The sequence below is a fragment of the Aythya ferina genome (assembly GCF_964211825.1).
Source record: "Aythya ferina genome assembly, chromosome: 1".
Classification (NCBI taxonomy): domain Eukaryota; kingdom Metazoa; phylum Chordata; class Aves; order Anseriformes; family Anatidae; genus Aythya; species Aythya ferina.
In genome coordinates this window covers 118,116,396-118,141,542 of record NC_140296.1, presented here as the reverse complement: position 1 = coordinate 118,141,542, position 25,147 = coordinate 118,116,396, and the positions used below count along the sequence as shown (strand labels likewise).

The 25,147-nt window shown below is 41.0% G+C and overlaps 2 protein-coding genes across 8 annotated transcripts in view; one reads left to right on the top strand and one right to left on the bottom strand.

Annotated features, from left to right (window-relative positions):
• The window catches only part of CMSS1 (cms1 ribosomal small subunit homolog), a 235,150-nt gene that overhangs the window by 13,541 nt on the left and 196,462 nt on the right, over positions 1-25,147 (bottom strand). For 4 of the 6 annotated variants that reach the window (XM_084522886.1, XM_084522890.1, XM_084522889.1 and 1 more), the window contains 2 exons: positions 5,985-6,082; positions 1,160-1,231 (listed from right to left, as the gene is read on the bottom strand). In XM_084522886.1, the coding sequence (XP_084379012.1) occupies positions 1,160-1,231; positions 5,985-6,082 (170 nt within the window). Of the gene's footprint in view, positions 1-1,159; positions 1,232-5,984; positions 6,083-16,625; positions 16,660-18,308; positions 18,544-25,147 lie in introns of those variants that run through there. The other 2 variants (XM_084522885.1, XM_084522888.1) reach the window with 2 other exon arrangements.
• The window catches only part of FILIP1L (filamin A interacting protein 1 like), a 201,119-nt gene continuing 194,623 nt past the window's right edge, over positions 18,652-25,147 (top strand). The window contains exon 1 of one of the 2 annotated variants that reach the window (XM_084522480.1): positions 18,652-18,802. The gene's annotated coding sequence lies outside the window, so the exon portion shown is untranslated. The remainder of the gene's footprint in view (positions 18,803-25,147) is intronic. The other variant, XM_084522481.1, reaches the window with a different exon arrangement.

The window sequence follows — 25,147 nt, the reverse complement described above, 5'->3', positions numbered from 1 at the left end:
TAACACAGAAGTATCAGACTCCTTTCACTTGGTAACTCAGTGTAAGCGGCTGTTCCTCAGGACCATTATATCACTCTCTGGGCCACTTGATCCCTCCAGGAAAATTACAGCACTCTTGAGAGGAGAAGCCTAATACTAACAAGAAAGTCCGTAAGAGTATGAGCAAGGACACCTGAGCAAACTCTCTTCCTTTGAGGAGAGCTGTGGGGAAACATTCCTCACGCAGGAAGTTTTATTATTTTTCTTCCAATTTGTTCCAGATGCTTAACAGTAAAGTTTTTCTTTTCCTTCCTTTTTTCCTTTTTTTTTTTTTTCCTTATTTTTTTGGAGACTGCAGTTTGTTTGGAAACAATAGATCAGCCTGATAAATATTTTCTGATGAATTTGCTAACAGGCTGTGTATGTTAACTCAGTGGCCCTAGTGCCAGTGAAACTAAAGGTGTAACCGAGTGCCTGTTGTTTGCCTGGGAATGGGGTCTCTTTGCTAGGGCTGGTTCACCACTCTTGTGGTGGGATGCTTTCACTCTGGCAGCAGTGGATCAAGCTCTGCGGTCACTTTGCCAGAGCTGCATTTAAAGCTAAATCCCACTCTTCCTTCTCCCCATTCCCCAGCTGATTAAGAGGCCTGACATAATATAAAAAAGCCACCTCTCTGCCTTGTGAGGGAGCCAAATATTTACACAGGCTGTCCCAAATGACAATTAACTTGCTTGGTGCCATGTTATTTCCATCTAGCCTGCAGAGTGTGTGTGCTGTTGAGGGTGAGGATGGAGCATGGCCAGGGGGGCAATCCAGAGTATTTATTTATATACTTATGCTAGGAGGAGAAGAGGGAATGAGGACAGTTCTTGGTGCAAAGGATGAGACAGCAGCTGAAGCCTTGCCACACAGCTGAAACTGGGTAGATTCTGCAGAATGAAATGCCACCTTTTTTTGATAGTTACATTTCCCAGTATGCCACACCTGCAAGCTGCATGTGGATGTAGAAACCCTTGAGTGGGTTTCAGTTCAGGTGAGGAACGGGTATTTTGAGTAAAGTCAAAAAAGTGTGCATTTCTACTCTTATCTGAAAAAGGCTGCAACGTTATGCTGCTTCACATCACAGGGTTGTCCCAATTATGAATTTTACACCACCACCCACACCCCAGGATATCCGTACCTTCTTTCTCTTCTTTGCTTTTACAGCGCTCTCTTGTTTTTCTTCAGGCTGACTAAGAAAACACTCTGTAGGCTGCAAAGCACATATTCAAAAAAGAAAAAAAAAAAAGAAAAAAAAAAAAAAGATTCAGTATCAGATATCTGATCACCTGGAAAAAACAAAGTCAACAAAGGGAAGCAAGAGAGAAATACAGGAAATATAATGCTGGCTAGGGAAAACAAACAAACCCAAATGTCCCCACCTGTAGAAGAGATCAATTTCTTACAGTTACCTATATCTGAAGTAATCTTGGAATTGAGATCTCTGCTGTAACCAAGAGAGGAATAAAAGCTGAATCATAAAGGCTGCAGTCACATTTTCATAAAAAATGTGAGAAGTGGATTATGATAAATTAAAAATAAAAAAGATGGAAACATGAACAAAACATTTCAACAACGATATACTTTTAATCTCTATTATTGCATGCTATCATTTTTCTAAATTTTGCCAATAACGCTCTGAAATATCTGGGTCTAATGTGAGCATCCAGATGGTGAAAGATGGTAGAAAAGGGTGAGAATAATTGTCAATAATCATGCTCTGCATTTCCTTTGACACTTGTAATGCAAAATTTAGGAAAACATGTTTCAGATTTGTTCTGCCCCATTTGTGCTTTGTCTTCTCATAGCAGGCAGGGTCAAATGTGTGTAAGAAAAATACATGTTGCATTTCAGAATAATCTTCATCCAGCACATGTGTTGCGATTATTAACCCACGTTTGTGCCTGAGCGAGCAGGCTGAACCGGTCCATTTGTAACAGAGTCCCTGTTCACATAAATCAGGGTTAGGATTTGTCTGAAAGCCACCTACAGCTGTCCAAGAGAGGAAGCAAGGTACAGGTTTACAAGCATAGCAATTCTCTTCCCTTTTAATTTCTTAGGGACTTCCACTTCCTGGAAATGCAAATGATTCTGCATACATAGGCTTTAGAGCTTAATAAATGACTCAGAGAGAAGGAAGGGGAAAATGGGCTGAGCTGCAGGAAAAAACTCCTTGATACTAGGATCTGGCTAGAAAAATCTGCTCCTGTGAGAAGCCATGGAGAAGTCTCATCAACATAGTACATTAAAAGCTCATGGACCACCAGTCCCTGAGCCTGGAGGCAAAGGATCAGCAGGAAAAGGAGCCTGGCCGAAAGCCAGAGGATTTGCTCCTTCATTCCCTTGTTAGGGTACCTTCAACAGGGCCAAAGGAAAGTTAACAGATGCTCAGAATAGCTGAGCCTCTCCAAGCACTTCTTGCACTGCCACCCTGACAGGAGGGCACTTCATGACAACTTGCACCAAGTGAACCTGGCCAGCACATTCGTACCTTTCCGTGCCCACTCTCATATCTTTATCGAAGGTGTTTCGGGGAGTTTAATTGTTCATGTTACGTCTTCACTTCCCCTTTTCTCCCTACCTCCCTTGATAATGTAGTTATAGAAAACAGGGAATCACCACGTTCCCCACAAACAAATGACCTCTATTGATTACTCCCGTTTTCTGTGCCGCGATACAATCACTACACTTGCTAAAGTAGCAGTAACGTATAAAATTGGGTCTGAAACTGGTTGAGGCTTTAAATTATGGTTTAGGAACTACCACAGCAGATTAGTCTGGGGACTGGCTAGAGTAGGCAAAGCACTCAGTAGCTAGGGCTGGAATATAATGCAGCTTGGATCAATACCTAGCTGTGAAAAGCTGTGATTGGAAATGTATCTTCCTTCAGCAAGTAAAGATCTGTCCCTGTGATTTTGTCAGGAATAAGCAGATCCTATTTTCACTAGAAATCAAGAGACGGCAAGTACAACTCACTTCAGCTAAGAAAGTTGTTCCAGGTTTAACATAAGGTTTGTGTTTTTATTTTTGTTTATTTTTTTTAAATCTCCGTCCTGACTCAGATTCAAGTGCTTATAAGAACAACACCATACATTTCCTCATTCCTAGCCCTGCTGTTAGCATTCCCAGACATTCAGACTGAAACAGAGCTACCCTCTGCCTTCAGGTCCTGCTCTACCCTTATGCATCCCAGCTGTCCATAGATACTTGAAGACCACTTGCCAGGTGTTTAAACCATAAATTCCATGTTTACCATTACATTCTACATAGAGAAGAAGCCTTTGGATTGATTTACTCAAGAGACACTACTAAGCAATCAAAAAGCCAGAATGGAGCCACTCTGAATCTCATTCTTCCCATACAATGTGATGGTTCCTTATCCTACAAAATGTCATCACTGTTTATGAGCCTTTCAGAAGACAGAAAAATGCCACTCATTTAGTTTGGGCTCATTTCTTCCTTCACAAGCATTGTGAACTGTTTTATATACATCTGCAAAACACCATGTGCGCTCCCAAACGGTATCTACATGTGAAAAAGAACAAAATGCAGAGCTGAAAAGAAGTCTCTAAGAGAAACAATATTTTCTCACTGGTAACCCTTCATTCAAATGCTTAAAAGTGTCATCAAATGTCTTGGCTTCCTTTTTGAAGGCAGTGTGTAGCCTTTTCTTTTGACGGCAACAGAATTACACAGCAGGCTTGTAGGGAATGCCTTGCTTCCTCAGAGAATCATGTCAGGACTGAAAAAAACCTCCTTTACAGCAGCATGTATATATATTTAGGCATGGCATGCTATTAGCAAGTGTCCACCTTATTCAGACATTAAATATAATGCCATAAGAGAAAAATAAACTTCATGGTGGTGAATGGCTGTAAATCTATATGGCTTTGATGATCTATAATCCAAAATATTTAGGTATCTGATCTAAACTGAACTTCTGACCCTTAACCAAATGTTAGTTGCCTACCTACTCATGCAATAGCTCTTTGCATGGCACCCTTAGGAAAAGGTCATTTGCATGTTTTTCTTATGCAAGACACAGAGCAGACAACCTGCTGGGTTTTGACATGGCTCCCCTGTGCTCTGTGTTTTTATGCTATTTTTACATGGAAGTTCTTAAAATGCAGAAAACAGGAAATTTGTGCTGAGACCACTGATTTATGAACTAAAATGTCATAAATTCCTTGTTTGTTAATCATGGACATAACATAAAATATTTCCTGTATTATATTTCTAACACAACTTTTTTTTCTTTTTTCTTTACATGTTGCCAAGTTACTGGAAATTCAAATGTAAAGTGAAAACATTCTTGTGTGTGTGTGAAAGTTTACATTCTAGGTCAGCCATATACTCTGACTTTTGGAGTTCGTGACAAAGTAAACACATCAATGCTCCATTCAGATTGGAGACAAATCATTCATTTCATTGTAAGCCTGTGGACAGTCTGCAGACTGGAAACATAAATGTTCATAATTCTATCTGGCTGTCTCCTGACTGGCTTTAAGATGCCAAGTCCACTGCAAAATAGCTTCTAGCCCATGAATAAGGCAGAGATGAGTGAGTAGAATAGGTTATGTCACATGCACCAGAACTACAAACCTACTGGTGTTCTGTAAGTACATCCAACTTTGCAAGCGTTTTGCTCTAAAAGACATGCAACAGCACACACATGACTGAGTTCCCACAAAACCTTTGCACCCAGGAGTTTCATGACTGAAGATCAACTCATCCTGCTCCAAAATACAGACTGATCTTATTTATATTCTGATTTATATTCTGCCCCAGAAGAGCTGGGGCAGGTGTTGTGCTACAATCCCAGTCCACCTCAGCAGGGTAACCTGTGTTGGCTATCCTTTCTAATGTTCTCACAGAATGAGCAAAGCAACTCCTCCAAATAAACCATCTTAACTTTGTTCTAACTGTGTACACGAAGATAGTGTTGATAAAAAAGGGCTCCGCAGGCATCCGCACTGAGTTGAATTCCTCACATCTGATTCCCAGGTAAGGTGTGTAGAAGGGCAATGCAGCTTTCTGCTGTATTGCTCAGTTCTCTCTTTCCTAATCAAAATATGGAACCAGTTCAGACATTTGGCTCACTTCACCCTTGGTCTCCTTGGAAAGACACCCAAATGCATGGTAATTACTGTATTGCTTACACTTCTCTGTTACTAAAAAAAAAACATACCTACAAATGATTTTCACTTGGTCTATTGCCTAGGCATCATACCGTGAATTTAATACTGACCTAGGGTCTAAATTAATATCCATAACCTCAAGGAGAGATAGCCTCCAATGTCATTTTATCTCCTTGACAAGCATTCAGTCCATTCTCCAGTTCGATACCAGGAAGACAGAAGAAACCAATTTTCAGACAAGAGATTTCTTAAAACCAGCTGAGCTCTAGCTCTGCTAAAGTGATGCTATCTGCCAATGACCTTGCTGCTGTTTTCCTGGGTGTATTCCACATACCGATGAACAACAAAGTTCTTAATGGTTCTAAAGGAAGCTTTTTGCAGTGCAAGGTTATGGAAACATCAATCCATGTAGACCTAAATTCTTCCTCATGTAGACATTTCAAAGGGGACATGCATGGGTGAAGATGTCATACAATGTTTAAAACACAGCTTTCAAGACCTTGTGTATACAGGGAAGAGGAAAAGATCAGAGGATAAAACAGTGGTAGCACCACTCAGGCATTTATCCTTAGACAGTCACTTTTGCAGGTGATCAGCTTGGCAATCACACAAAACAAAAGCTAAATTATGATTGAAATAAGCTTGAATGACACCACTTTCAAATACTGCAAAAATAATTAACCCCCTCCCAATTTATGATAAAAATCTTATTACATGAACAGATTAGACAAAAAGTGAAGAAATCTGTCCCTTTAGTGGAAGAATGGGGACTACATTCCCCTACACGGTATCATTTAAGTGCTCTGCATAATTGCTAAACTTACAGACCTGTTTTCTTTTCTTTTTCACAGCAGGTTTGGAATCTGGATCTTGATGTATTGCTGTCTTATCACTTGGTTTCTCAATTGTTTCATCATCTGAAGGATCTGATGAGAAAAAAAGAAGGGGTTTTCATTGCATTTTCATTTTTCAAATTCATCTTTTCTTTGCATTCAAAATATGGATTAAGATCTTTAACTACAAGCTTGTCAAAATAATATAATCTCAAGATTAGCAACAAACACAGCTGTAATAGAAATTTAAATCATTTTTTAAAAATGGTATTTGAAATTTACTCTAGGAAAAGTCCCAGTTTTTCCCTCATCTTCATAGGATCTGTTCTGGCAGGCAATGTATTTCCATGTCTTTCTGTAATGCTACACAGTTGGTGCCATCTGCAGCATCACAGGTAGAAATGTCTAATCTCTCCAGAAACCCACTTGAACTAAGTTGAGCACTGAAAGAAGATGTATCTGATAAACTACAACACCTCAAGTTGCGTGACATCTCTCTGTGTTATTTCAGAAAAAGTAAAACGTTATCTTAGATTCATAGCACTGCATTCATCATAGAGAATTACAGACCTATCTCAACAAATCATTAGACCCCAAAGTAAGAAACAGTTCTGCTCCTAAAGACTAATGGCTCTGTGGACCATAGGATCACTGAAGAAAATATATAATTCCTCCTAAGTTTGTTGACACTTCTTTTGGAATAAGTTATTTTTTCCTACAAGGACAAGAGTCTTGCAGATGGAGGAATAAAAAACCCACACCAACACACACATAGAAAACACTCAAACCTCCATCTAGAAGCCCCAAATGCCTCACTGACACCAAGTACCTATAAGAGGAAGACTTCTAAGATTTGTATAATCTTGTACTGTATAAAAATATATACAGATGTTTCCTGCAAGCACATTTTAGCTGTGTGACTCTTACAGCATTAATAATTAGGCAATGGCACCATTTCTAAACTTTAATCAGAATGTCTGTAACAGTAAAAAAAAAAAAATGGTTATGCTGTCAAAGAAAATTATTTAGATTAAAGTGTCTCCATTCATTCTCTTCCCCATCTCTTTTTATCTACAGAGAGATTTCTGGGGGAAAAAAAAAATCCTATTCAAAAGGACAGTTCCCTCACCAGTGCTCTATTAGCCTCTGATTTTAAATGATGTTGTATTCCAACACAGAATTTTCTGTTGGGGACTGAATTACTTCCCCGGTCATTGCCAGAAGCATTACCATCTATTTAACTGAATAATTACAACTGAATAATTCAATTTCTGTATCTGGAATACTCTGGAATATTTTTCCACTTTGCAGGGATTTCACAATTGTTGAAATCTCCTGTATGCTCAATTTTTAAGCTGTCAGTTCAACGATAAAGTTATTTATTTTAAGTAGAATCAGTAAAAATTCCCTAGTTTCCAAAATAGAAACGCTAAAATTCCATAAGCATCATACAAAGTACGGAAGAACTGACTTCTGATTATTACATGATATCTATGCAATCGATAGCAGTAAGCAGAGTAAATTTAGGGCCAGAAGACATGAGAGAGAGAAAATCAAGTATGACTGCTATTTAATAATTGCAGCTGAAATATGTACATTTTAAAAAAAGAATATATAAGCATAGGGGAATTAATATGATTGGGAAAGAGGAATCTTTACTCATCCCCAGATGCAACACTATGCATTATATGACAATAAGGCCATGGCTTCTAAAATCCACATTGCTACCAATGCACATACATACTTCTGCCTGGGAAGCACTGTCTTGCAACTTCCATCCCTTTTCACACGTTGAGGAGCTCATGTAACAGTCAGCATCTTAAAAATGGGTTGTGACAGCTGTTAAAGAGTTTTAAAATTTGGGGAACTTAAAGCTAGCAATTGAAGAAAATCAGTGAATATTTTAGCAGGTTCGAAGTCATTTGTCATGAAATCTTATTTGATATAGATTAGATTCTTGGCAAACTGCAATAGCTTTAGAAACAGCAGCATGAAAGAAAAACTAACTCTTAAATGAAGATAAACATGTTAACGAACTTTATTCAGACCAAAACAAATGCCATGAAAGAATTGGCAGCACTTATTTGCAACTTAATGCATACTAAGAAATCTTGAATGGGAATGCACCAAGAAAAGCCTCTGCTTTCCAAGACCAGGGCAAATGCACAGATGTGTGTACAAACGCACAAATGTAGGCACTAGGTGGACAGTGCTGCTAAGCTGGCCTATTTGCTTTCTTCTTTTCACAGACATAGCCATCAAGCCATCAAATGACTACCCAAGTGCTAGATCACAGAATCACAGAATGGTTTGGGTTGGAATTGACCTCATCAATCGCCTTGTCCCAGCCCCTGCCATGGGCAGGGACCCCTCCCACCATCCCAGGTTGCCCAAAGCCCCATCCAGCCTGGCCCTGAGCACCTCCAGGGATGGGGCATCCACAGCTGCTCTGTGCCAGTGCCTCACCACCCTCTGTGTGAAGAATTTCCTCCTTATATTTAATCTGTGATGCCAGGGGAAGTGGGTTGCTGGTGGCAGGGGAAGAGCAGGGATGTCCCACTTAGCCCTTGTCTCTGCCGCTCAGCTGTAACATCAAGGTGCCTCTTAAGAAGCAGGTAAGTCAGCCTTAGCAGAGGACACTGTGTGGTCATTCTGCGATTCCCTCCCAAAGGATGAGAACAAGGCAGGTGGCAGGACTAAATCTCAGGCACATATATGTACACTAACAAATGTATGGCACTAGGCTCCATGAGCTACCCCAACTTTACTATAAATTTATTGTTAATGCACAAAATAGTGTATCTGGTCCTGTACAGCCTAACATAATGCAGCAGGTGAACAGAAGATACAAACTTGAAGATTTAGGAGACAAACAAATTTCTTATGTTACAGCTCAAATATCTGTGGCAATCAGCTGGGTTTCCTCTCCTCCCAAGGACGTCTGATGCTCCTGAACCACGTCTCTCTCTCCAAACCAACAGCTCCTTCCCCAGTGCCATTCCTCTCCAGAGTCACCGAGCACTTGTATCTTTGGGGCATTTAAGAGTCTCAGGTATGATACTTCTATAGAGGAAGCTTAAAAATTACATAATCCTTCATACTCCTGAAAGTATAAAATGTGTTTGGGTGACCCAGTATAATCACCCTGCTTTACCACGGGCTTGCTTCCCTTCATACTGGCCCACCACATTTCTTAAGCTGCATTTTGGAAGAGGAGCTTCTGGGTTTGAGAGCCCATCGGCGACTTTGGTAAATAATCCCTCTGTCCTGACTCGAGAGACGCTGGAGGAGTAACCACCTTTCATACATCCAGCTCCACGTATCTGAGGTCCTGGATGCACTACATCCAAGCAGGCTGTGTATCCACAATAAAAATGAAGAACCCCCCAAGAGATCATTACTAGTCCTTTCTTTGTCCCTCTTGTTCAGCCTCGCCTGAGCCCCAAACACCCATTCCTGAATATATCTGTGCATGTCTGACTGAACTGAATTGCTAAACCAGCTCTTTCTCAGCATATTTACTTCACACTGGAAGTAAATAAGAATTGCATTAAATAGGTTCATGGAAAATGCCTGTGATCTTTAAGCATTCCTTTTTTAAAAACCACTTGGCATGCTCTGAAAGGCAAACAGGGGCAGTCTAAGTTTTAAATAACATCTTCTCTTTCTCATAACTAAAAGATACACTGCTGGTAATAGCAATCTAAAACTGGACAACTGGTTTCCATGATATGAAATAGCCTGGCAAACAATGTACCACCTGTTCACTGCCCATCCGAGTTACGGGCTGCACTTCGTGATGCAACGTCCTTCTCCCCTTTCAGCTAGAAATGAAAGGGGGAACCAGTGTCTGTCCCCAAACATCTGTGAAAGCAATTCTCATTTGCACATCTTCCTGCAGTACCTGAATATTTTCACTTCACACAACAGTAGGACTTTCTGTCTATTCCAGAAACAGCCATTTACATCCCAGCTGAGGCAGCAGCTAGTTTTGAGCTGTGATTGTTTGTGACACCACGTCAGCTCCAGTGATGACAGGAGGGTTTTGTTGTGGGCATCCAAGTACCACAGGCCAGACTCTGCCACCCTTGCTCACGTTAAGCAGTGTATCTCCCTATGCAAATGGTTACCTTGAAGTCAGTGGGGTTATTCACAAAATAAATCATAACTCGATGTGAATAAACACAGAGGCATCCAACTCAGATTCCAAACATACCTGGATCAGAGCAGCACTGCCTGCCCTGCTTTGAGGTGTCAAGCTACCCAGGAAATTCCTCTATGCCCGAACAGGAGAGAGGACAAAGCCTGCCTTAATAACCAGTTGACACAAAGGCAGAACCTAATTGATTAATACAACGCTGACTTTCATCCCTCGTGTGGTGCACATGAGCAGCCAGGCACTGCTGGAACATGGGGCCAAAAGGACGATGTTATTCAGCACAGCAATCCTCTGCATCTGTTTGCCTGTGGTGGGTAGACCTTATGGAACCACAAGGTCATCAGAGAAGTCTGAACGATCACGTAATGGTCTTGATATAGATAAATAAATATGAATTCCAGAGCTTGCTCTTCACCTTTTTCTCCAGTATTGCATCAGCACTATGGCACACACTAACAGGCTTCCCAGTCATTAGGTATTTATATTTCATTTTACTTTGAACCATGCTGAAACGGAAAAAACATTCGTACTTAACACCTGCCTCTCCTTCCACAAATAGAGTTTCATGTTTATGATATTGATCATGTTATTTCAACTAATTCAATGCAAGGGTTTCTAACTTATAAGTCCATGTACATCAATAGGCATGCCAAATATATACATGCGCACACATTGACACACAAACATGCACACAGGTATATAGACGTGCACGTAATGAGGCACACAGATATTTCAATAATTTAACAGGTTCACTTTAAACATCACCTTCATTAACCACTATCTGCACAAAGAAAGTACATTTACTTTGTTATTTATTCCAGTATTTTAAAGGCAGACAAATCCTTTATGCTACAGGAGGTAATGACACGTGCTTTGATGTGAATGCAATTTTGTCAATACTACCTAGTGTGAATTTGTGCTTGCTAGGCTGCCTCACCATTACTGAGACTTTTGACCTTTACAATACCACTACTCTGCTGTGAAGTGATTAATACAGGAATTACAATGACCACAATATAAATCACTCATTCTTTTAAGGAATGAGCTTAACTGACTGAAAAAGTAAAACTTTACTAGGAAGATCTCCTTAAAATGCCTCCAAATAAAGAAAAAGTTACAACTGAAAAGGAACAGAAAATAATCTTTGGAAAATCAGCCTTGTGGTTTGAGCCATTCTAGCACAGAAATACAGAGGATGTTAGCAAGGATGAGAGAAGCTATCGAAACTTCTTCATAGGAAGAGACGATAAAGAGAACAGAAGGTTTTTTGAGGAAAAGATGAGGTATGGTGCTTGCAACTTTTCATAATATAGGCACAATGAACATATAATTGAAAAGAAAGCTTACAACAGAAAACTATTCTTTTGCTTATGTACTCAAAGACACCTGAGGGAATCATTCCTATTAGTTTGGGGGATTTTTATTTTTTTTTTAATCTTGAAGCTTAGTGAGATCAGACATTTATTTGGCATCCAGAAGATCCCTGGTGAAACAGGACAGTACAGAAAAAGTTCATTTCTTCCAGTTAAACTAATCTCTGCGACAGAATTTGGAGGGAACCTGCCTTATGCAGCCAAGAGGGAGACTGCTTCAACTTTTATTTGAAGTATCTGGCGCTACCCACAGTCAGAGAGACTCTGGGCCAAGAGAGCCCATGGGTCTGAACTGTTACAGAAATTTATGTATTCTTCATCACAACCCCACCAGTGTTGTATATCTGTACTAATCCAGAAATCCTTACAGGAAAACAAAGCTTGTATATAATTTATTTTTACAAACTTTGTTCCTCTTCCCTTTTCTTCCCCCTGACTTCCATCCTCCGACTGTTCTAAAATTGCCTTATATCTAAAACCAGAATTTAAACAGGGCCTGTGTTTTCAATTTCTAGCAGAAGGCCATGGATGCTGTGGAAATAGGTTTTGTATTTGCTAGGCTCTATTTTTAGGTTCAGCTATGGTGCAGGAAAATATGTCCTTGTCATTACTTTGTAGGTGAGCATAATTCATTCAGTTTGGTGGGTGTGCTATGATGGATTCATCTCAGGCTCCTTGGCAGGTTATGTTTTTATTTATTGGCTGATTAAACTGATCTGTATTCATTAATCTGGGGAAAAATATTGCTCAGGGCTCCCAGCTTTAAATCCAGCAGATCGAAAAATATTTTATTCTGAGTGTACCAAGTGCCAAGTGTGTTGAAGTCTTTTGGTGGTGGTTGTTGTTGTTATTATATGTTATATTATATGTATACTATGAATTATATGTTGTTATTATTATTTGCCATTTTAGATTCTTTTTTTCTGGAAGTAAGAATGGAGTGGGACAGACAGGGAGGTCAGGGAAAAGAATAAAATTGAAGTTTAGACCTTCCTATTATTTTCATATTTTTTCATTTAAAACTGACCTAAATTTGCAGTGAATCAGATTAATTAATCTTAATGTCAATGCATTTGCTTGAATTTTTCTTGCGTCTCCTTTGCCTATCCCACGAGGCACACACAGTGCAAGATCAACTAATTTTCTTTAAAATGTAGCAGTTGTCTGCAAAATTGGCTCCCAGCTTTCTCCTTGTTCAATGGAAAAGCCTCCTTTTTCCCCCAAGGTCGTGCTGATCACAATAGCTGACCTGAACGTGATGACGACAATATTTAAACGTACCATTCCAGCACCATCCCTTGAAGCAGCAGGAAACACGAAGCTCAGGTGGGCCCAGGAACGATGCCCACCAACATCCAAAGGAACAGGTGAGGTCCTTTAGATGAAACAGGCCTGCCAGGGGCACTGATCAAGTAAGAAAACAGGTCTAACTTTGCAAATATTTTGAAGTATTCCAAGCACAACGATTTTCTGACAAAAAGAGAGGGACGAAGAGACAAAAAGATGCATTTGGAAGCAAATAAAAGGTGGTGCGTAGCAGTGGGAGAAGCCAGTCATGCATAGCAGCAATGGGAAAGGAGTGTTTCAAACCATCACCTGGAAAGGTCCAAAATTACTGATCTGTGTGTCACTGGCACTGGTATTACACGAAGAAGGATCTCTTTCATGCCTACCAGGACAACCCCCACTAAGTTCCCCCTCTGTAGGCAATGAACAGCCCTGAATTTTTCTATTACAAAGCTAACAATTGCTCCAGAGCCCGTGTCCATGGTTTAAAACCAGATGACTATGAAGGTTTTCTGAGAACCCCTCAAGACCACCCATACAGAACAGCTAAGAATGCAAATTTTAGTATTAATACTTCAGATCAGTTGCTGACTACTTACCATGGCAATAGTTTAGAAATTGCTCGGAAGTGTGATAAAATGGTTATAAACCAATTAAAAAAGTTATCTGGAGCCATATCCCCTTCATTTCTCAAGTAGTTGCTCTCTCTGAATTGGAAAGGGTCCACTGGCAGCCCCAGAAAGGTAAATAATACTCCATATACATGTATATATACAAATAATGCATCATGAGCATAAGTCATGAGCATGCATCACCACCAGTGGCACTACTGAGAAATCCAGGTGACAGATTATGAAAAAAGAATAAAAATCACCCCCTTGCCTCCTTGAATAAGGAGTTAAATCATTCTGAACACTGCATTAAAACAAGCTGTAGTCCTAGAAATCAGTTAAAGAACAGGTATACTGACAGTAATGAAAAATGAATATTTAATCACATCAAAGGACATAATCACAGCTCATCAGAAGATCTTTGATGCAAGAAAGAATGACAATATGGCTAAGCAAAGAGCCTCTTTTCTTCAAAAATTAATGAGGATCTTTCCTTTTCTCTTCATTTAAGTTTTTGAAACTCCAATTTTAAAACACTGATGAAGTTTTCATAGTTTTCTCACTGGGGTCATGAATCAAATGAAGTCCCTTCACTTGTAAGACATTAATATATTTGGTTATTATGATGCTTTGTAACTAAAAGGAAAAACTGTGAGTGAACTGGTTTATATTATTAGTACCAGGAGGCATGAAGGTGCACATGAAGGAAGCTCTGTTGCAGGTGACCAGCAGTTAGTACCATTGTTTTGGCAACTTTCACTGTCAGCCCACTGCAACAGAGATCAACGCCACCTCCATGTCTGGGCTGAGATAATTTGAGCAATAACTATACGTGGTGCCAGCGCTCCATCATCCCAAGGTCTGATTTCCCTTCCCATCCGCATTAGCTCCTTTTCCAAAACAGACCTGCTTCAGCACAACACTAAGTCCTCCTAGCTGCGAGTGTCCCTTAAACTGCAGATTTTACCTGCCAAGACACTTCACAGCATGTATTTTACACTTGTGAGGCATACCTGAAGGGCACACAATATGCAACTGAGCAAGAACAGAGGCAGCCCTACTGAAGATTCAAAAGCACTTCACTTTGTCCCATTAGGGAACATCCAGACAGTGTAAGACCCTTCCCAGACCCATCTTGCCTAAGCCAAGCTGAAGCAGAGCTTATTGTAAACTGTTTGTAGGATGTGCAGGTAATAGTTTACAAGTAATGGCAACAGTATACACTACAAAGACAATATGCTTACACAGGTGTAAGCTCCTTCCTAGGTGGTTCAGAAGACACATCTACCACAAACAAACTGCCTGACAAATCTGGTGACAGGATATTCAGGATATAACTTCATTTCAGAAAAAAAAAAAAAAATTAAAAAAATTGAGTAATTTCAAAATAATTTTCAATATGCTCTGATATGACAGAAAACATTTAGAGCACAGATACACCTACCTGCCAGACTGGGCCACGCAAAGAGTCTCCCACAGAACATTTCTAACAACCATCTCTCATTTTTCCCTTATTTTTAACACTTCCTCTTTAATATTCAAAATTGGTACTTCCAAACACATTTTTGACATATATTGATTTGGGAGTGAACCAAAAGACAAAACAAAGGGCATATCCGAGAACAAGACCAGAGGAAATCCCCTGTAGTGTATGTGTAAGGACACAAGAATCAGCCTCACGGGACCAAGGTTAGGCCTAGCTTGCAGTACAGCCACAATTGCACAGCTACAACCCAGCCTAATCATAATTTGACCTTCACGTGATCATATATTGCCTTATAAGCAGAAATGGATTTAAAAAAAAAAACAAAACACACAGAAATTGACTTCTCAGACGTAAAAGTAGTAGGCCACCCTCCACTTAATAAAACCAACTTTTTCTCCTGCAAGGTATCCCATCCCTGTCTCACACCAAAAATACTTGCACCACCCACAGTAGGTGAAGGGCAAACACGAAGGTTTGACATGTTAGGAATATGACAGGCTATCTCATTGCTTGCCATCCAACTTCATTTCTTCATGACTGGCCTGTCAAACAAGAGCACCCAAAGCCTGAAGATACAATAAATAACACATCAGCACGGAGCGCACATCGCTCCTGTTGTCTGCTCTAGTACTCCAAGGCAATGACACCATGAGTGGAGGCTCAAGATGACATCCCCCACTCGTTGTATTCTCCTCATTACTCTTACTTTTGCTCTTTCATAAACCACCCTTTACTTCTGGTAAACTCTTTAAATGCCTGAATTCAGTTTAAAAGCATATTCTTAGAGAGATGGGTAAAGCGGGAAATTATTTTATTTAGTTTGCTTATAAGTAGCATGGATTTGGTCTGTTTAGAAATGTACTGGATGAATGTTATAAAATAATTAAATACTTGACCTTGTAAAATGGGCTTCACTTCTTGACAGATTCCAGGCATTACATACCCTACAATTATTTCAGAAACCACTCAAATGATGCTAGAGATACTATGTGATAGTTTAGGATAGTAAGAAGACACTATCCAACTCTGAGAAGTAGGGCAATGGTGAAAGTAAGAATACAGTTGGCCATCCTGGAAATTGGCTGAGGCATTGCGGTTCATACATCTTGCTTGTAAAATGCTCCATGTGATCTTTAAACAAGCAACTAGCATTTTGGGTTTAATCAAAGAAAAATCAGCTGACAAGAACTGGTTACAGAATGCACACTCATATGAGGGAGAACCCCCAAAAGCTGGCTTGAAGTAGCTATCAATCCTAACAGGCATCTGAGAGAAGAAACAGCCTGGGATTTGGAAAAGCTAGATCCAAATCGTTCCTCAGTGTGGGGAATTTCCCAGAGGAAATACTACCAAAGAAGGGTGGGTAGTCAAAGAGAAAAAACATCTAAAAAGAAGCAGACAGATCATCCAGCATCATACAGAAAACTCAAGCTATGAGTCTGGCACAAACTAGGGCCTGACTCCACGCTCTATTTCCCTCTTTGTGGCATGGCTAGGAAACTCATGCAAAAGCCATCTTAAAACAGAACAAAACAGAGCATATAGCACTGTTAAACAAAATATTGTTTCATTCATCTTGAAAAAAAATAGTACAATCACTCTTAAATCCTTTTCTCCTACTAGTAGGAAGTTCACATTACAGTGGTTGGTCAGGGAACATTTACAGCCCTGTAAACTTGAACAACAGTGCTCTATAAAAGCCCCCTGAAAATGAACATGCCCACTCCAAAACCACCCATCACATCATTTGTGTACGCAGGAAATCACCCTTTCTGCAAGATATTTGTATAAGAGAGGTGTGTGTCACAGCTCCTGGTGAGGTATTACAATTCCTGTGCTCTTCTGACCCATGGGCACTGCAATGAAAAAGAAGAGGTTCTTTTTCTAAGAACTGATTTATCATGAATGGAAACTGCTCCAGCTTGCAGACTTGCTCCTTTTTCAGGTCCTAAAGTCCAATATCCAACCAACATCATTCATTAGTTATAATATTCACTCCTAACAAACATTTATTTTTGTTAATTGGAAGGAAACATGTAAATTGCGGGGGAAAAAAAGGAACTTGGAATAACTCCATAAAACTACTTAAATGGTGGGCTCCAGCCTAAATCTGACTAAGATTCAGTTTTGCCCAGGAATGTACATGTAGTATGGCCCAGATGTGATGTCTCTCTTCTTAGTACTGCTGGAGATTCACATTTCCTCCTGTTCTCTCACTATCTGGGGAAGCAGCTGTGGCTTCACAGCTGTAGTTCTTGTTGTGAAGGTAGCACACAGAGTCTGGCTGACCCTGTGGACTTGCAGTTGATGGATCATGACAAAATTACACAGAGGGACTTGCCAAAAACAGTGGGCGTCCATAAAAAATATACAGCACACATTGTAAAAACTTAACAGCCCATATTACATTATTGTTCATAGATAGGCGCTGATATTTTACCAACCACTGATATAATTGACACCTTTTTGGCTCGTTTATTCTGCAGACACACACATCTATAGTACAGTGTTATCACAGACCTGACGCTTTCTCAGGTTTTCTCTGAATGTTAAAAATTGTATGCACACATAAAATGTAGCCTACACTTAGCTGTGTCAACAACAACGAATATATCCCATTAAAGAACAATACTGCAAAAAAGCTTTTACCCCAACTCTCTTTTATGTCTTAACACAAAATGTGGAAGGAGGCATTTCAAGTTGTTGAGATTTATTCATCGTCTTATTTTATTCACAAGTCTTCATATGACATAGCAATATCAAGTCCATTTGACAGAGCTTCAGATTGATTCATATCAAATTAAGTCTCCTTGAGGTTACGGAACAAAATACCCTGACATGTTGCCACATAGAATTAAAGTGGTAAACTCCCTGGATCATAAACCATCTGTTGAAAAGCAGTTCCCTATCCAAAGCCCAAGGGTTATATTTCTGAGCCTCTTATTCTCATGCTTCCTCCCCTGCATATACTACATAATTCTCAGCAGCGTGGTCCCAGAAATTGTAGCTTGCACTGCAATTTCAAGCCACCCTAGCGTCTCAAATTTATATGTTACTGGAACACACGCTTGCGGATTTAAATCACATTTTCTAAAAATCTCACCGTAAGAGTGAGAGAAAACACATTTTCTTATAGACAGAAACCTTTTACATATGAATGAAGATTAATGTAATATAAAGGGAAAATACTACACAGTGTGCTGAGTTAACGTTTTTGAGAGGAGGAAAGGCGACAGGCTTTTCATCTATGTCAATGCTCTCTATTCAAGATTAGTAATTACAATTCAATCTCTCATCTGTAAAGGTCTTTTGTGAACTGGCATGCAGCACATTTGTCTAAATGATCAAATAAAGCACATTATGACTTGATCAGTTGCAACTGCCATAAAAATAGAGCTCATACCTACATTCATGTGCTGCAAGCAGATGGTTGATTGCTTTTCTGTCCTCTTACATCGCAGTCCCGCTCCTTTAGATCCTCTCTGTGCAGAGGGTGACATGCTGTGAGGTCAGTTTTCTGACAAGGTCATCTGCCTTCAGAGTATGAAGAGAACTACACGGAAAGTGGGTTGGGCTATATTTAGAGTTTGGTCCAACTCCGTGCCAAGGTCCCCCCGCTGTCTCTCCCATGCAGCACCGTCTCAGGTCTATTCTTGCAGAGTCTCAGCCCACAGAATAGGCGAAGAGAGGAAAGCCGCTCTGAGCTACTACTGGAGCTAGGTTTTTGCAATTTGCTAGAACAAGTGGATCAGGAGCTCAGCTGAGGACTCCTTAAATCCCTCACTCTTCGGTTATTTAAAGACTTTTTCTTTCATTATTCAAGTGGATTTTCTCTTTTCAAGTGAATAAGCAGAGGGAACTGCCTGGATACAGCAAAAAATAGCCTTCCGAGCTAAGGTAAGCTTGCTTCATTTTTGTATTGTCATTGTAATTAGAAAGCAACTGATGATGACTTGTTCCAGATACGCTTTTTCTGCTAGACTGGCTCTGTATGTCAACATTAACATTTGGGGGGCAGGGGAGGGATAATGAAACTCTCAATTTCAAAGCATCAATTTTCATTATCACTGTCTAAAGGAAATGGGAAAATAGAAAGGTATCAGCATGTGCAACAGCATATACATTGTCTGATTTCACCTGTTTAATTTAAAAAGCACACAGCCAGGTACTGTGTCATTCTGAAAGTAGCAGAAAAGCATATATGTGACTATGTGCATGATGGTTACATATGTAAGTGTGCAGTCTGATGTGCTGAATGATGTTTTATCCACATGGCTTCAGGGTTGCAATACAGGGCTTACAACTAGCATGGTTTAAAAAAAAGAAAAAAAAAAGAATTTATAGATGAACTTGTGCTCGAATTCCTCCACTGTTCTGAAGAAGTTGCTCAGCTTTAGCCAGAGTATAGATAAGATCAAAGATTGTGTTCAATTTAGTCTCTTCCACAGAATACTTTTACCTAGTCCTGCCTTGCTTCTCCTTTTGAAAGCATAAATGCTTGAACATGTTTCCTCAGCACTGTTTTACACTGTTGCAACTCTTGCAACTCTTAAGTGAAAAAAAAACAAACAAAAACCTGGAGAGAGTACAGCAGGGCATGCTTGACTGTAAGGAGATCCTAATACACTCTGGGGTCACGGACATCATGATACAGCAGGAGACTGTTATGTAAAGACACCGTGGAGCCATGGATATAGTGCCAGTGCATGCACAGACACCACCACCACATATACCTCCATGGCAAACACACAGGAATGGCAACCTGAAAAAATGGGGTAGAAAGGTCCACTTGGCCCTAAAGTCCAAACTTTAATACAAGAGCACCAAAAAGTTCTTCATTAACAGAAACATCAGGCACCAGCCTCAGCAGAAACATTGGAAGAGAGGCCGATGGGTTCTAGACTGAGAGTAAGCAAAGTGCAAAAGAGGTCACAAAGTCACTGGGAGTTCATCTAAGGCACGGCCACTGGGTGGATTCCTGCACTTAGTTCAGGTCTTTCTTTAACGCAACCACTCATTAAGAAGTATCTCTTGTATCAGGCTGAAAAAGTAAAGGATTAGATGGTGGCAAAAGTCTCACCTGCTGAAACGTCTGGTTCTGTTTACTCTCAGCTTTGTGTAAGATCGGCTGATCTTCCTTTCCTTCTGATTTTTTATTTGACAATTTATGCCCAGTTTGAGTGTTAAGTTTATTTGGAGGCTGTAATAAACACCACCTGCTTTGCTCAGAAAACCTTTCTAGTGGTTCTACAACTCTTTAGCAAACAATTAGGGCCACATGCCGTGGAGCCAACTTGGGCTGTGTGGCATGCAAAAATTCATTCATCCAGGTTTCCATTGCAAGAACTTAGGGAAGAGGCTCTTACATGAGGGTTACTGAAGTGCTGTAAATGTATTCATGAGATTCACCAGTAAGCAAAAGGCTTCACAGCAAAAAAAGCAACTAGTGCTGTCTGAGATTGGCAACAACCTTTTATAAAGTTAGCACTGAGAGAAAGCACTGAGAGAAAAGAGAAAATAATGTAGTTGTCTACATCTTCAAATGGTCTGGTTTTGCCTAAAGTTTCTGCTTAATGAATCCACTTAGTTTCTGCAACACTTTGTGGCACCTGTTCTGTTTGTGTGCGGGGAAAAGTTATTTCCCCATTGATGTTACAGGTATTGGGAGCTTAAAAAGAGCACCAGGGGTGTAAGCGTAGCCTACAAATCCAGCACTCACAAAGAAACCCCCTGGCAGAGGGCAGGAGTGCTGCTGATAGCCAGAGGCAACAGGGGCCAGCTGGTTTTGAAGACAGCAAGGAGGGACATCACACCTTCGTCACAGGAGTGGGGCCACAAACCATTGGGAGGTTTGTTTATGTACAGGTGGCAGAATGAGAGCAATGGAGAATGGCAATGTTGTTATCAGGGCAGATATGAACCTGGCGTTAAGGGAAGACGTTGGAGAGAAGCACACCGGAGTGAACAAGCCTCATGTTCTAATGTGGACAAACCTCAGTCTGCCTCTAACCTCTTCCCTGCTGGGGCCAAACCTGCCTCTAGTGGAATCCTCCTCTTCCTTGTCTGTCCCCTATGTTAAAAATGTCCAGCACCAGAAGGAGCTGGCTTCATATTGCTGAAGTGGAGACCACCACAGAAAGGGGAAAAAAACAGAAAAGGAAAAAGAAAAGAAAGCTCTTTCCCTTCTTTTTCTTCTCTAGTGCAGGAAAGAAAGGCTGAAACCCTTTCTGTCCACCTGGGAAGCAAAGAAGGCCTCAGAGGGAGCTGAAACCCACTTCCCACAGTGGGGGTGGGAGGGCATGGCTATAGGTACTGACTGACCTCCTGCCCAAGGTTGTGGAGGAGGAAGAAGCCTGGCTCACAATATATGCTGCCAGTTGGCCAGGCAAAGCTCCAAGGGGACATTCACAAACTGCTGGCACTGGTGCTGTCACCCTCAGCTGACAGGTGTAAGCAGAGCCCGAGCCAGAAGGGTAAATCCAAGCAGCGCCGGGGGGCGAGAAATTCCCACCAGCAGCCCGAGCCTCCTACCACGCACAGCATTTACGTGCCTGCCCGGTGGCTTTCCTCTGGTGCAACCAAACAGCAAACGGCGCTGGGATTTTCCTCCCTCCTCGCTGTCCCTCAGCCCAGCCAGACTGAGGGAAACAAGCCAGGGTGTTGAGGGAAGTCTAGGTGTCCTAGTTAGTTAAATAATTTCAGCCATTCTTTTACTCTCTGCATACCAGAAAACTAGAGACACCTTGTTGCAGAAAACTGTCTGCTCTGAGGTGAGCAAAATCTTCAGCAGCTTGCATTTTCCTACAGTCTGATTGAGCCTTGGGACTAATGGAAAGGTCTCCCACATTGATTTTCACAATTTGGGTTAGAAAATACTGCTTTTCACCTAGGCAAATTCATTCCTCTCTACCCAAAGCACAATAAGGCCTTGCATTCTTGTCTAAGCACAATGAGCACAGACAAAAAATCTCTGAAGACCATGGTGCCAACCTGGTCGCCCAGAACCTCTGGGCACAGGCACAGCTCTGCACAGACCTGTGGTGTCAGCAAGTGCCTTAGCCCTGACTTGTGCAACGACTCAGAATTAGCTAAGGTCTGTAGTGCATGGTCTCTGCATCGAAGCAGGAGGGGAAGGGGAGGCTGGAGTGGCCTCACCCGACCTCGGAAAGGCAGATCGGTGCAGTTAAGGACATGGTGGATGCAGCCTGGTTTCTCCTGGTCATGCCCACGTCTCTCCTGCAGTCACACCGATACACATACAGACACGTACACAGCTGTGCACTGACAAACAACGCAGTTGCGGGGAGTTGAGACCCACTTTCTATCCATTAACAGCAAAACATAGTACGTTAGGCTAAGATGAAGCATCTCCTTTGAAAAATGTAGTTATTTTACATGGACCTCCGGTTTGGCTAGGTGTAAAGGAGAGCAACTATGACAATTTTACTTTGAATGATGACGAGACTGAAATTAAGCAAGTGAAAGCAGTTTACCTGCAATGTTACAAAACAGCGTGCAGTGGTGTGAGAGCGCAGGTATATACCCAGAGCAGCAGTTTATCCATACTAGAAAACATGCTTCCAAAAGTATTTAAAAATAGAGGATGTGCAGCTGGTCACCTGCGTGGATTATTTTTTCATTTTCATAGAGCTGGTCCCAGCTTACTGACAGCTACAGATTTAAACTGAAAGCAGAGTGCTCCAGCGGGGCCTGCGTTTCTTGCAGTGGTAACGGAGGTACACGGCACGCTAGCAGAAAAGGGCTCTCCAGGGAGTTCATCAGGAGCTGGGAGCCTGGGAAAGCACCAGCACGGCAGGGCTGTGCTTTGCTGGAGCAATCTGCCTAAGAACAATGTTTGCAAGGCTTTCTGCTGCTCTGTGACACCTGCCAAGGAAGAGGATTTTATGCAATGCTAGACGGTACCAGTACATCTCATTTGAAGATGAACATGGCTAAGTTTAAAGCAAGTCCCAGTAAAAATCCCACCTACACAATGCGGCACAGTCATGCAGGAAGAAATAGTTGAAAGTGGTACTACATAGGAGTCTAACGCAAATTTCTTATCTTCCATTACACAATACTAAATTCTTTCAACCTCAGCAAATTTACAGGGATCACTAACGGGGCTAAAAAGCCAGAGAAAGAAATCCAACAGCACCGAATTCTTATGTCTCAAACACCATAGAGTGAAAATGCATACACACAGCTGCAAAACCGTAAATCATAATTTTACATAAAACGAAACTTGGACTAAACATAGTCTTGTTAAAATAAATCCTTGGAGGTGAACTTTTCCATTTTTCGCTCATAACCAGCTTTTTATTGTGCCAGTCTTCTCCTTAGGCATTCACTTAAACAGCGCAACAGCGTCCAACCTCTAGAACCCAAATAACATGAAATGATCAGTACTCACAACACAGTTGTGTTAGACACAGTACTCATGCAATTTTCTTAACCACTAGCAAAGGGTGAAAAGAATATAAAATAATCCACAAATGGATGTCAAATGTTTTAGGTACTCTCCCTAAAGAGACAATTTAAAAATCATGTGCAAAATATAGTCAAAACCAGGAATTTTACATCAAGCCTTTTCTGTCTTGAAGAGCACTCACTTTAAATAGAAAATGAGCAGCAAGCATCCTTCCTGTTACTCTGATTTATTCTGTTAATATCATGGTTAGAGATGCCATCCAATATAAACTGATGCATAGCACCATACAGCCACTCACACAACGCCCACCTAAAAGAGTGGGAAGACAATAAAAGGAAATCCCGCTTGAGAAAAAGATAGGATTAACTTGCTAGCATGCAAGAAAAAGGAAGGGCTGAAATCACACATCAAGACTGGTGTGCTTTGCAGTGTTTCTCACGCAGCCGAGCCCACAGGCTGTGTGCTCCCCATTGTAAATCCATGCATCGTCCAGCACCAGCACACCTGGGAGCTGAGGCAGCTCAGGCTGTGGTGGAGTTTCTCGATACAGATAAGTACCCGTTGAAAGAGGGAGATGATATGACCTCTCTCGGTCCTTCTGCAACAGGAAACTTGAGACTCCTGAAGGGGGAGAGGCAGAGCATTCGCTCCCCCTCACACCAACTTTCATCCGACCTCCAGCTGTCCGAGGAGGACAACTTGTAGCCTAATTATAGGTCTCTTGATTCTTCCTAGAGATAGCCCCCTCACGTGGGCAAAGAATCTTATGAATCTCATGCATCTTTCAGAGCAGAGACTGTCCTCCATTTCAAACCCTTCTGCTCTATCACAAGTATCTGTACCGGATCCCCCACTCAGTTTGCTCCTCCTGAGTGAAACAAAAGGACGAAATGTGAGTTTGATCAAGAAATGCAGGGTATTGAGTGACCCCTGGAGAAGGCATGGCTGGCTTCTTCTCTATTGTATTCCCCCACAACGTGTCAATAAAAAGAGCTGTTAACACAGAAGGAATTTTTATTGCAAGAAGTGCAAAACTACAGTATGCACTCAGCAGTTTCACATTTTACAGTTGTTGAGGATATACTACATAGATTAGTAAATATGCCGTGTTTTCTTTGCACTTTGTGTACACACATAAAATGTGGTGAGAGAAAGGAGTCCTAGAGGATTTATTTGGATGGAAGTCAGGTGCACGTCTGCGCGTTGTTACATTGAGGAGCTCTGGAGTCAGCATTTCTAGATCTGATAGGGACTGCTCAGTCTTTGGCAAATCACTAACAGTTCTTCCATCTCAGGTTGCCTTACTGCACAAAAACAAGATACAGAAATGCCTCTTAACTCAATGGGGTGTTTGGGGGCTTGAATGACATGTAGAGTGCTGGGGGATTCCTGCAGAAAGTGCTACAGTAGAATAAAATACTAGTTGTTTATTTTATTATACTTCAGACAGAAGACCAAGTCCCTCTGCTAAAAAGAAAACAACCACCACCTTGTAAAAGCAGCATTTTTTAAAAACATGTTTTAGAGAATCCAAACCAGTTGCATTCAGCTCACTAGGATGAAAAACAACCTTGAGGCTCACTGCATCGGAGAGACAAGGCTCAGAGGGATCCCTATTAATCTGGAGTTACAACTCCCCAGACTCTATCTCTGCGTCGATAGCCACATTCAAAGGCTTCTTTGTCATAGCTTTGTTTTCCAGTGGCTTCTGGGAGAATGCCCTGACATGAAACAAAGGCATGATAAAGGTTATCCCTATCCAAAGGGTTTCACTACTGTGTGCAGCTCAAGGAAAAAATGATGACAGATGA